This window comes from Alosa alosa, chromosome 1 (genome assembly GCF_017589495.1).
Source record: "Alosa alosa isolate M-15738 ecotype Scorff River chromosome 1, AALO_Geno_1.1, whole genome shotgun sequence".
In the NCBI taxonomy this organism is placed as follows: Eukaryota; Metazoa; Chordata; class Actinopteri; order Clupeiformes; family Clupeidae; genus Alosa; species Alosa alosa.
Genome location: NC_063189.1, coordinates 45920999 through 45933724, shown reverse-complemented (window position 1 = coordinate 45933724; position 12726 = coordinate 45920999). Strand labels below are relative to the sequence as shown.

Here is a 12726-nt window from a genome sequence, read left to right as displayed (position 1 = left end):
AACACCAATGTGCTGCAGCAGGTGAATTGAAATCGTGACACGATTCAGATCCAAGACCACCTGCAAATAAACAGGCCAGTGGTGAAGAGGAGGTGGGTGCACATTCCTAAATGGTTCTACAGGCACACACACACACACACACACACACACACACGCACACTGATCTTGAGACAAATGTTAGATATTACGCAACTGTGCATTATGCCAGGGGTTGGGATGACACCAAACACCACTATACTGCAACTGCATATTGCGTTATCTCTATCCTTTAAAGGTCACTACCCCTATCGAAATTGGGTGTAGTAGACCATAATGTGGGCGCAGTTTGACTTGATCAAGCGCCGCCCATTAGGCTACTGCCCCTGCCTGTGTTGTATCATAAAAGTATCTCCCACTTTCTCTTGTTTTAGAGTGGCATTTGGAGGATTTATTCGACTGGAATAGGCTAGATAGGCGAATTGAAAGGATATTTGTCAACGAATCAAATGGCTCACGCAACGTCAGTTATACGACTTATTGTGCCCGTTCTGATACTGGTAAGTAAGAAAATATCGACAACTTTGGCTTCGGATAGCCTATTCAGGAACAGCAAATAACGGAATGTTGAGTGACATTCAACAAGTAGCTTAGGCTAAAAATCATTAAGTTCTGGACAGAGTCACTGTTAAGAGAAGTAGGCTACGTGACTGACATGTCACGAAGCCTACTGAAACTCTCCGAACTAAGCATACCTTTTTAAAGCGACTACAATCTCAATTTGTCACTTCTTTGTTGTGACCTGCCAACAGAGCTTTTACGAGGAATCTACACAATTTGACAGTTTCACAACTATTGTGATTTGCCTTTGGCTTACTGTTCTGATCGAGGAGTTCAAAGCTATTTCACGAGCTGTGCCTGTTATCTAAACTGGAAGTTTAAAGGAGCAACCTTTGAAAATAGGCTACCACTGAATTCATTTTTTGATTTACATCTAACAACAGTGACTTTTTTCACGGTTACCCTAGATAATTACAATAATGCCAGACATTGACGTGTTATGCATCTCGTTTTTAGATTTTACAAGTCCAGGGGTATGACAGAGGACTACAGAAGCTTCAGAGGCAGAAGAGAGAATGGATCATTCCTCCCAAGAAATTGATGGAGAATACGGACTATACTAAGAAGGAATACATATCAAAAGTATGAATATTTTTAGTATCAAAAAATGATTCTGTAGTTAAGTTACTGATGTTAAATCACACTGTAGACATGCAATGCTTGGAACCTTGCACCTTAACTTCTAACGTCTGTATTTTTTTTTTTTTTTAAATCTATTAAATGCAACCTCCTTGCTCCAGCAACTGATAGACAAATTTTAGGTTTAAAAGGCCATGCTGTATCTTGTCGTCATTATGTAGCCTATTGCATAGTATATTTATATCCCTTCTAGCCTACAATATTATTGATGACACTGATCTGCAAGTACGTCTAGCTTAGTTCAAGAGTATTGCACTGTTGGTTATTTAAAGCTCGGTTTACACTTTCACTAGTAGCCTACACTGATAATTTACACAAGTAGGCTGTAGATAGTTGCCACATGTAGGCTACAGGATTTCCCGGGATTGTTCTCTTTTTTGAGTGACTGTCCGGATAATTAATAATATTTTTTGGGATACGAATTGTTGGTGAAAATGAACGTCTGATTATCATTTCTGCTATTTCAAATGAAACGGCTATTCGGTTTTGTTCTTGGTTGTGTTTATCGTATATCAAATCCTATGTAGCCTACGTACACAGACATAAAAGGCATGCTTTTTGTTGATTGGCAGCAAAAATAGGCTTTACCTTAGGCCTATTACCTAGCAACTGCCGCGCAACCACACTGCCCTACAAAGGCTAAGAGCAGTATCTGCACTTTTGCTCTTTTTTTTTGCACAAATAAGAAGTACATGGTCTGTTCTTCAATCTGTTAAAATTTTATATGGCTACCTAATATATTTCTTAGCTAAATGTACATGTTTAGTTTGCAGTTTGTATAGAAGAGTAGAGTGAAACCAAGGCAGAGTGCAGTATCTGCCCTTACTGCCTTGATGTCACTTGCCATTACTGCATTCTGCCTTTGTTTCACTTGCCCTTACTCTAATTGTGTGTGTGTGTGTGTGTGTGTGTGTGTGTGTGTGTGTGTGGACTGGGACTAAAAAAAGCCCTGGACTTTCTTCTAAAAAGGCACACTACCATTCACACTCACACACACATTAGGTGTATATCATGATACAGTCTCACAATATTAAATGCCAGTGAAAGTATCATATTCATTCAAAATAGTCAGTCAGATTTTACAAAAAGTAATTAACATATACTTTGACAAATAAGCAGCAGTGTGCAAAGGTGTCAAAGGTTAGGTTGTGCAGCAATGCAATATTGCTTGACATGAAAGTCTACAAGAATACCCGATTGATTTTGTTCCATTTTTACATAAATGTTTATAAATGAAAGAGTTTTCATTGTTAAGGCATCAAGCAGCATATCTTCACTAAAAATGTAGTAAGTACCTCCTCAATTAATATATATTATATATTAATAAAATCTGGGCGGTGGTAGTGTAGTGGTTAAGGAGCTGGGCTAGCGTGCAGTAGCCTGAAAGTTGTCGGTTCAATTCCCGGCTTCCACCGTTGTGCTCTTGAGCAAGGCACTTAACCCCAAGTTGCTCCGGGGACAATGTGATCCCTTGTAATATAGCTAACATATGTAAGTCACTTTGGTCAAGAAGTGTCTGCTAAATGTAATGTAATAATATAAAAACTGAGTGATTATGATCACTTGCTACACTTACTGCAATGTTATTGTATGGCCATGTAAGTATAAGCAGTAATGCAAAGGCAAAGTGCAGTATAGCCTATAAAACTACCAAATTTTGCCTAAATGTCAAAAAACAAAATGTTTAATATTCACCTCACTTTGATCTATCTAATGATACCCCTTGTTGTTGAATATAATTTGATGCTTATACTTGGTGTAAGAAAAACACAAAAAGCTGTTTTTCTCAGTTTGGCCTTTTTGCAGATACTGCTCTTTGGCTTTGTATAGGGCAGCACAACTATGACCCCAGACCCCACTTTGTAGTTACACACGCCTGTCTAGCTAGTTGCTCTGTAGGTTACTATAGAAAGGGACAGCAGCAGGGAAAGGAGTCCAAATCGAGTGGGTGTGTCTGCGTCAAGTGCATCAGGGCAAATATAAGTAAGATACTATAGGAAATGTTTCAACATTGTATATAGGCTGCTACACAGTAACGCCGCTCTCACCACACGCATCACACACAAGGGCACCAAGGGACAGAGGGGAAACCTAAATGTAGCCAATAAACTTGAACGTTACTTACTCTAATTAATTGGGAATGCATGAGTGCACACCAAAGAGAGAGAGAGAGAGAGAGAGGCTGGCAGGCTCCAGGTGGCTTGTTGTGATATCCCCTTTTAAAAATAAGAAACTGTTTATAACAACTTAATATTATGCATAGTATTGTTAATATTGAGTTATCAATTTGGCACAAACGAACAATTAAGGCTAGAGTTTATGGATCAACCTTATATCTCACAAGAGCTGGAGGGTTTTATGAGAAAGCTTAGACTGAGCGACCTTAAAGTGGCAATGCACCATTATGTATTATAACAGCATAACATTTGCAGCATTTCTTAATATTTATAACTTCATAATTTATAAAAAAAAATATTTTATTTATTAATTTATTTTATTTTATTTTATTATTAGGGCAATTCCATGCAAAGGTCATCCTTACCATGGAAAACAAGTTGTGCATACGCAAATAGAACTGTTGTTAAAATCTTCATTTAGGTCTATATTTTATTGTTTGTAACTGATCTGATTGAATTTGATGGAGAATGACACTCTTTTTACATCATAAATATGGTGTGCAACCATACAGAAACAACATTTTCACATGGTAATATTATACATATTTAAAAAGTGGATAAATGGACCCAAGGTTCAAACAAATTTTTTCACAAATCAAATGGGGCAACCCTAGCTGTACATCACCAGACTCTCATGTCTTTTCAAACAGATTCGCTCTGATGAAGAGACACGAACCAGCATACGTTACTATCTCGAAGGCAAGGGAGCAACTGAAACTCCAGTGAACCTTTTCACAGTGAATCCTGAAAATGGCTATGTCAGGATCAATGGAATTCTGGACCGGGAGGAGACATCTTCTTACTATGTGAGTCTGTTTTTCACACTGGCTGAGGAATGGACTTTTGTCATGAGGCTGTGGTTGGTATAATGAAGTTGAATTTGTGGTGTGTGTTTTTTTTTTTAGTTGAAGGGAGTGGCAAAGTTCACAGATGGGACACGAGCAGAGAAAGACATTGATCTGATAATAGAGGTTCTAGACCAAAATGACTGTCCACCTGTGTTCTCTTTTGAAGCATCTCAAACTACTGGTGAAATTAGTGAAGCAAGTGCAATTGGTATGTGTTTTACTTTGCAGATATCAGAAATTCTACCTCAGATTAATAACTGGTGGTTATACTGATGACTTTTGGTGTATTTCAGCTACATATGTGATGAAAGTCAGCGCCACAGATGCAGACATGCCCAACACTCCTTACTCACAGATAGCCTACACCATTGTTGAGCAAAGCCCTGCAGGGGGCAGCATGTTCTACATCAACCAGGAAACAGGAGGGATCTATGTCAAGCTGAAAACTCTGGACAGGGAGGTGAGTGTCAGACTGTTGGTTGACTGTGTGACTTTCAACGACACTGACTGACTTCATGTCAAAATATGCTGACTCAGAGAATTCAGATGTTCAGTGTTCGAGAGCACAGTGTCACAACTTGTAAGTCATTGTGCAATCGAGGGATCCCACTCCCACTTCTATCCTTCCTAACGTCACGACTAGAAGCATAATTTCAATACCACAAATTGTTACACTGTTATTGCCTCTGGCTTGTCGTATGTCTCTCTGAAGCCTTGTTTGTCTGGTTTGTAACATGTGCAGACCCATGACACATACACACTGACAATCAAAGGAACTGACATGAATGGAGGTGCAGGAGGGCTCTCGGGGACTGGAAAAGTTGTTATCAAGATTCTGGATGTAAACGACAACATTCCAACTCTGGAAAAGAACTTTGTAAGAAATTATTCACTCTAAGATAAGTCCATGACAGTAACTCAGCTGTTTTTAACATAAACATCACATGAGAATAAGTAATTCTTTTAGAAAATCATATAACATACCGTGTTAGATGCATTGCACTTTCTGTATACACATTGAATACCTCTTTAGAAGTGAATTGCTCTAACCTCTTCTTTTATATTCATAGTACGAGGCCAAAGTAATGGAGAACACAGTCAATGTGACAGTGTTGAAGATCCAAGCAGTAGATCTCGATTTAATTCATACCGATAACTGGCTGGCTGTGTACACCATTGTCTCTGGAAATGAAGCAGGATACTTCAGCATCACTACAGACACCCAGACAAATGAGGGCATACTGGTGTTGAATAAGGTGTGACACTGAGACATGTCACAGTAGTCAATTCAAGTCAACTTTATTTATATAGCACATTTCATACATTTAATACAAAAGCAAAGAGTACTAGTAAATAAAAGCATAGAAGGGCAATAGTTAAAGAATAGTTTAAAAAGGAAACTACATACATAGAGAATAATTAAAAAGAAAACACAAAATACACCAGGTAGAATAATAAAAAGACAGATTCAGAATGTATAACTCAGTGATAACAGGAAGTACATTTGATCAGTTTCTAAATTATGTTTTGACATCAGCCCTACATGTTTGGCTTTTTTTTTTGAGGTGGTAAAAAAATATTTAGTTATTACTTTCATGTGGCTTTGGCAACAAAGAAGCTCCTTTCTTGTAGATATGATTTGAGCCAATTGATAAGTATACCTGCAAATCCAACCCAGTGTTCTAGTCTGTGTAGTAATATGTTGTGATCAATAACATCAAATGCTGCATTAAGCTACCCACTGCTACCTGCTCTTCCCAGCAAATCATCTGCATTTTAGTGTTTGACTGACACCATAGAATCTTCATCTATTTCTATGCTTTTGTCATGAATGGTCAGAGAAACTGAGAGGGACAGAGTGAAATATTTCAGCAATCTATGGACATGAACAAATATTTAGAAAAGCACATTGTTGACTTTAGACAAGGTTGTTGTATTTAGAAATTAAAGCATTTCTTATATCCTTGGCAGCCCTTAAACTATGAAGAACTGAAAGAGGTCAACCTGCGGGTGGCTGTTTCCAACAAAGCGGAGTACCACTCCTCCACCATCATCACTCAGTCCAAGACTTACCCCATCAAGATCCATGTCCAAAATGAGCCGGAAGGCCCTCGCTTCCGACCTCAAATCAAAGTAGTGACAGTCTCAGAGGACAGAACCACCATTAATTTAAATGAGGTCATCACTACCTACAAGGCCATTGATAGTGACACACTGATGTTTGCCACCAATGTCATGTAAGAGCCCTTTTGTATGTTGTTTGTATTGTGCATTTAAAAAAAAAACGAAAATATACTGCATTACATTCAATATACGATACACATTGATGTGCATATGATTTTATTGCCTTTGGGAATGATTTGTTAAACAATTCTACTGCTGTAGACTAAATGACACATCAACACTACTAATGTGAATGTAACGTTTTATCTTCATGTTTGCTGTGGTGTTTATGGCTTTCGTTTTTCAGTTATGCCAAAGGAGAAGATAGGGACAACTGGATAACTATAGATCAAAACACTGCTGAAATCAGACTAAACAAATTTCCTGACCGAGAATCCAAGCACCTGGTTAATGGAACATACTATGCCAAAATCATTTGTATCACAAAAGGTAGGGATTGTTTGAAACTTTGATTTACACACATTTGGTCAAAATTACAACTGCAACAAGCTAGTGCTACAAATCAGAAATGTACCTCCCAAATATTTATAAACAATTAGTTTGATTAAGTGTATTAGGAGTCAGACGCCTTGAGTAAGCCATTTACTCACAATCTGTAATATTCCATCTTAGATAGCACAGAGAAAACAGCCACAGGAACCATCGCCATTCAGGTTAAGGACTTCAATGACCATTGCCCAACGTTGACCAACACGACCCAGACTGTGTGCTTTCAGGATAATGTGGTGTATGCCACACCCGTGGATAGGGATCCCTTTCCCAATGGAGCACCGTTTGAATTTAAAGTCATGTCCAGCACAAAAGAACAGTGGACTGTAGAGCGCCTGAATGGTGAGTATTTGACTAGAGTCACGGCCAGATAAATTATTACATGGGGAATGTTCCCTCAAACAAGAAAACTAACTCTGCTTTCTGCTTTGTATTCTTTAACATATTGCTAGTTGGAAAAATAGTGAATAGTTTGAGTATTATGTCTTTGTGTGTGTGTGTGTGTGTGTGTGTGTGTGTGTGTGTGTGTGTGTGTGTGTGTGTGTGTGTGTGAGCAAGGGCGTCGGAGGTATTTCAAACCTGCGTGGAGCAAAGTAGCGGGGGGTTAGGGGGTTCTCCCTCAGGATTTGTTTTAACTGAGTAGATGTGATTTCCATTATTCTAGTGCATTCTAACAGGTGGCCTACTGGAGAAGGGCGATTCCTTTTTTCGTTCACATTACGTCTTTACTGCACAAGTAAACCTGGCTGAGCTGAGCATGCTTTCCAGAGTGACAAAATTGCACTGCATTTGGGTTAAACCACGGTTTGAACTCGATATAGCTTAGGCCTACTGTTAATATTACACAATGACTAGGCTAAGAGCCGGTTTTAGCCTACTACGTGTGGGTAAGCTGGTAGAAATTTTGGGTGGGTAACAGCAAAGCGGTCAAATTGGATCAAAATTGACATAAACACAAACACAGAAAAATCGGTACTACCTAGTTTGAGTTGCTGCAGCAAACAGCCAGGGATAGGTAGTATTTCTGGTACTTGTATTTCAAAAACAAAATAGTATGTTGTCTTTGTATTTTATTTTGTTGAAAAAATGGCTTCCCGTTTTGTATCAAAATACTTTATAGGTGTGTATTTTTGTAGTTGTAGTGACATCATAAAAGTGCAAAACAATGGATACAGCCTCTGACTGGTGCTGTCTTGCCCAGAGTTGTTGTGATCCCTCAAGTTTCTTGAGAACTTTAGTCATCAGTTTCTTGAGAACTTTAATAATCCAATTGGAACACATGGAACCGGCGGCTATGTGGTTGCCCTGCAACAAGTTGCTCCATGTAGGCCTATCCATACGGCTCTGGGCCTATCGCTTAAAAGCAAAATGGAACACATGGAACTGGTTAAGTGGTTGTCCTGTGTAACATTGCGAATGCATTGATGATGTAAGAGACACTTTGTACCACTTGACAAGTTCAGACATTTTGAGTGCATCTCTGATACAGCATTTAGGATATGAGATGTAACAGGCAAGTCAGCATATTGATCTGTTGACTGTTTGCAGGTAATAGCATATCTCGTAGGCAGAGAAAAGCTGTTGCCCTCAAACACTGTCCACTTACAGTAATCAACAGAGTCAGTGCAATGATGAAGGAAGAGATTAAATTGAAAGATATGAAAGGTTTGCAACATTCTTTTTGTAGTCTAAATCCAAAGAGTAAGACAAAGTAAGTGTTCAAAATAAAACTTCACCTTTATTTACAACCAAGATACAGAATAGGGTAGACTAGCCATATTTCTGAATAAAAGCTACACTGTTACGATACTTGTGCTCATGTGCTTCGCGTTTGCTCTGCACTTGGGTGCAATAATTCTGCCAGGAGGTTTGCGGTGAAAACTTGACATGCATCGTCACTGATTTGGGTATTTTCCTAAAAAAGATAGGCGGAATTGATTCAATATGGTTGCACATAAAAAGACGCAATGAATAAATTGATACAGTCGCCCACGTGTGTGTGTGAGAGAGAGAGAAAGAGAGATTTGCACTCATCTGATCATTCTGTGTGATTTTTTGTTTGTTTGTTCACTATCAGACACCACAGTGATCTTGCGACCCAAAGAGACTTTGTGGCCAGGCTTTTACAAGGTTTTCCTGCAGATCGAAGACCAGCAGGGAAAATACTGTGCTGCTGATGGCCAGGTGTTAAACATGGAGGTGTGCAGCTGTGCCGCTGGCACCAAGTTGTGCCTGCCACGAAATGAAAGGGGGCCCACTGCCGTCCTGGGACCCGCTGGCATCCTCTTGCTCCTCCTGGGACTCCTACTGCTCTTCTGTGAGTGCATTCAACTCACGCACAGTACAGTGTTTAGTATAAGTATAAGTATATATACTTTTTTGATCCCGTGAGGGAAATTTGGTCACTGGTCGGGGCTCGAACCGGCAACCCTCCGGTTACTAAGTCCAGAGTGCTAACCAGTGGGCCACGGCTGCAGTAGGTGGTTTGTGTCACTTCCATGTTAGTTACTTTGAAATTGTAAAAAGAAATAAGAAAACTGGCTAAATTAGCTCTAGAGAATGCAACCAAGAATGCATGCAAGTTTGTGTGATAGCTGTTAAGTGAAAATGGTATACAGAACAGATATTGCTTGTCAACAAGTTGTTGTTGTTGTTGTCACAGTGAATTTAGCCAGATACTGTCAGATTACTGATTATTTGACACTAACACTTCAGTAATCAGTTTAACTCAATGGCCTCCTCTTGATAAAGAGGCTAGTAGATGAAATTCAACCTCTTGAAAGGTGTTTGGAAATAGCTTCATGAAAACATGAGGAACAGGGGGAGATTCCAAGTGTATGCTTTACTGACAACCCTGAATTATGAGCTCAGAGTAAGTGGCAAAGCTCCTAATACAGGTAGAAGACCTCTGTGACTATTTTGCTTTGGGGAATGAAGCCACAAGGCTCTGCTATTATGAAGGTTTACCGCTTATTCTGATCTTGTTCTGAGGTTTGTCACTAACCCACGTTCTTGGAATACACTCCCTACCCGTGTGTTTCATCTTGCTGGTGCATTAGTTGCTCATTTAAGTTAAAAAAAGAGAACTCTTAAAAACGTTTAAATTTAAAAAAGAAAAAAGAGAGAACATCTTCGATGGTACTAATCCTGTGCATTTGACATGTGCTCACAACTTGACAGTGCTGCTCCTCCTGCTGTTGTTCTGCCTGTGCGGTGGTGCCGGAGCGGTACCCGATGGTTTTATCCCCATGCCCTGGGGAGCCAAAGAACACCTCATCGCTTATCACACTGAGGGCCAAGGGGAAGACAAGGTATCGGTCACGCGCACTCCCAGAGGCAGGCCTTCACTGTCTTTGTAATAGTGCATAGCAGCCAGGGAGGTTCAGATGACATGAAACAGACTGCATGACGTGATTGACATTTCACTGAAATGTGTGGTTTTGACTTTACAGGGAGTGCCTCTGGTGACCATACCAACAGAAGTGGATGGTGGCCACATTCCGGCCATTGATGGAGGCGGAAAAGGTTTTGCCACCGGTCTTGGCCTTCATGTAGACAAAGGAATTACTAATAATGTGTATAACAAGCAGAAGTGGATTTCAACAGTGGGCACTGGTGGAGGAGGATTTGAGTATGGGTATGGGATTCAGCAACATGAACACAGATATGAGGGGGTGTCCAGCAAAACGGGTGCATTTGAAGGCATTGCATTATCGGAGGGGTTTCTTCAGCAATATTATTCACAAGTGAGTTTCTTTATTTGTATAGTGTATGTGTGTTTGTGTTTGTGTGTGTGTGTGTGTGTGTGTGTGTGTGTGTGTGTGTGTGTGTGTGTGTGTATTTTACTTTGAAAGCAACTCAAACTTTCCCAAACATGTCTCTGAGTCTCAGTTTCTTTACTTTAGAAAGCCCACTGCATTCATGATCAGCATTCTCCAAAAGATGCTCTGCTCATCTCTAATTATGAAGGCCAGGGGTCTCCATCGGGCTCAATAGGCTGCTGTAGTCTCCTCGAGGATGACCAGGACCTGGACTTCCTCAGTGAACTCGGGCCTAAATTTAAGACTCTGGCTGACCTCTGCGGTGGAGCGGCACTTGAAGTCGGGTCTAGTATGGTGACGGTCACAGCTCCTCAGCCTTCAGCAGCGCACGTGGCGAACGTTGATATCAGCGGGGATATCTCACGGAGCATTAATGCTGCTAGAACCGAGTCCACCAGCCTGGCCACTTCATCCACCCTGATCCAAGGAAGCACACTCTCGTCAACCCGTCCAGCCACCACCAATGTGCAGCTTCAAGAGAACTTAGGCGTTCCAACCCAGACACTGCTCATCCAGCAGCCAACTCTCTACTATGCTGCTGCCCCACCTATGTACGTGGTGGACCCACAGCCCCATCCAACCCTGGTCGTAGGTTCTGCTGTCAATGTGGGTGAAAACCTGATCATGGTCGAGAGAAAGGCCGCCACAACAGGATCTGCCCAGCTCCAGGGTGTGCGTCAGGGGGTGCTCGGGGTGGAGAACCTGCACGGAGCCCAGAGCCTGGTTCTGCTGGAGGGCAGGGCTTCTGCGGCTGGTGACCCTCAGCAGATTATTGGCACGTTGGGGAAAAGGCAAGTGCTCATGGTCGAGACAAGTGGTCAAGGAATGAAGAGCGGCTCTGTGAATCGAATCGGTCATGGTGAGAGTTACACTTCTGGTAATGTCTCACTCTCAGGGACAGCAATGAGTGCTGGGAGCGGGAGGCTGCAGTATACAGGCAGTGGAGGTCCGATTCAGGTGCTGCCATACCAAGGCCATCCCAGTCAGAGTGTAGACGTGAGAGGCCAAAGTGCCTCCGTGAATGTTCCACTGGAGGCTATGCACGAAGGCACCCACAAAGTGGTTGTCCAGGAGAGGGTGTCAGTCACTGAGAAAAATATCCAATCCAGTAGTACAGCATAAAATGCTAAGGCTTCAATTATATATTTTGCTCCAGTTTATCAAGTTTAATACATTAGAACTATAGGGAGACCAGTGGCTATCTGAAGAATTACAAAAGAATATCATTAGAATGCAAAATAACAATATTATTGAATGCAAAATGAAAAGTTAGTGTTACTAGGATTAAGTATTAACTCCATCAGAAGGCAAAGGATCCGGACAAAAAGAACTCTTAAGATTTCTTTTGACTTTAGTACAAGATTTAAATGTTTTTAAGATACACACAACCTCTTCATTAAACTGTATCCAGCACTGTATTTGTTGCTTTACAAGTATTGTATATTGAAGATCATGAATCATCAAAATCAATTTTTTGTATAATAATGTAATGTTTCTATAGTTGTTTCCCAAGAAAGCATAAACAGTATAATGGGTTTAGGTTTGCTGTAATACACTGCTTATTATTACCACTAGAGGGTGCTACTGTTCTATGCAACTGAATGACTTCCTGTATGTCATTACCGTAATGAATGAAAAAATAAGGTTAACTTTTTCAGAAGAATAAGGTTTGCTGAAGGGTGCAGAAATGTAACTGACATTTCAATAACTTTTTAGTTTGATATTTCCATTTTTTTGTTTTTTTACTTGAAGCTTTATGCAGAAGATGTAATATATGTTTAAATGTGCTAAATATTGATTCTAAGTCATTTGCATTCTTTTTATATTATTTGGTATTTTTTCACTTACTGTACCTGCCAATGCTGCTTTGCATATTTAAAACTGGTCTGATAAGCCATTGGAAAGCTTGTAAAACAGCCATAGGAACAGCGTCTATTCCAGGCTACTCTAATTCGGACTGCTCAGGACTTC

General features: G+C 40.3%; 1 protein-coding gene across 1 annotated transcript; it reads left to right on the top strand.

Annotated features, from left to right (window-relative positions):
• The first annotated feature begins 363 nt into the window (after window positions 1–363).
• dsg2l (desmoglein 2 like) lies at window positions 364–12553 on the top strand. Its single transcript, XM_048263637.1, has 14 exons — window positions 364–536; window positions 1054–1179; window positions 4064–4219; window positions 4319–4469; window positions 4555–4721; window positions 5004–5138; window positions 5332–5517; window positions 6233–6498; window positions 6732–6874; window positions 7058–7276; window positions 9012–9251; window positions 10115–10245; window positions 10387–10680; window positions 10840–12553. The coding sequence occupies exons 1-14, from the start codon at window positions 486–488 to the stop codon at window positions 11875–11877; spliced, it is 3303 nt and encodes a 1100-aa protein (XP_048119594.1). The 5' UTR covers window positions 364–485; the 3' UTR covers window positions 11878–12553.
• The last annotated feature ends 173 nt before the right edge of the window (window positions 12554–12726 follow it).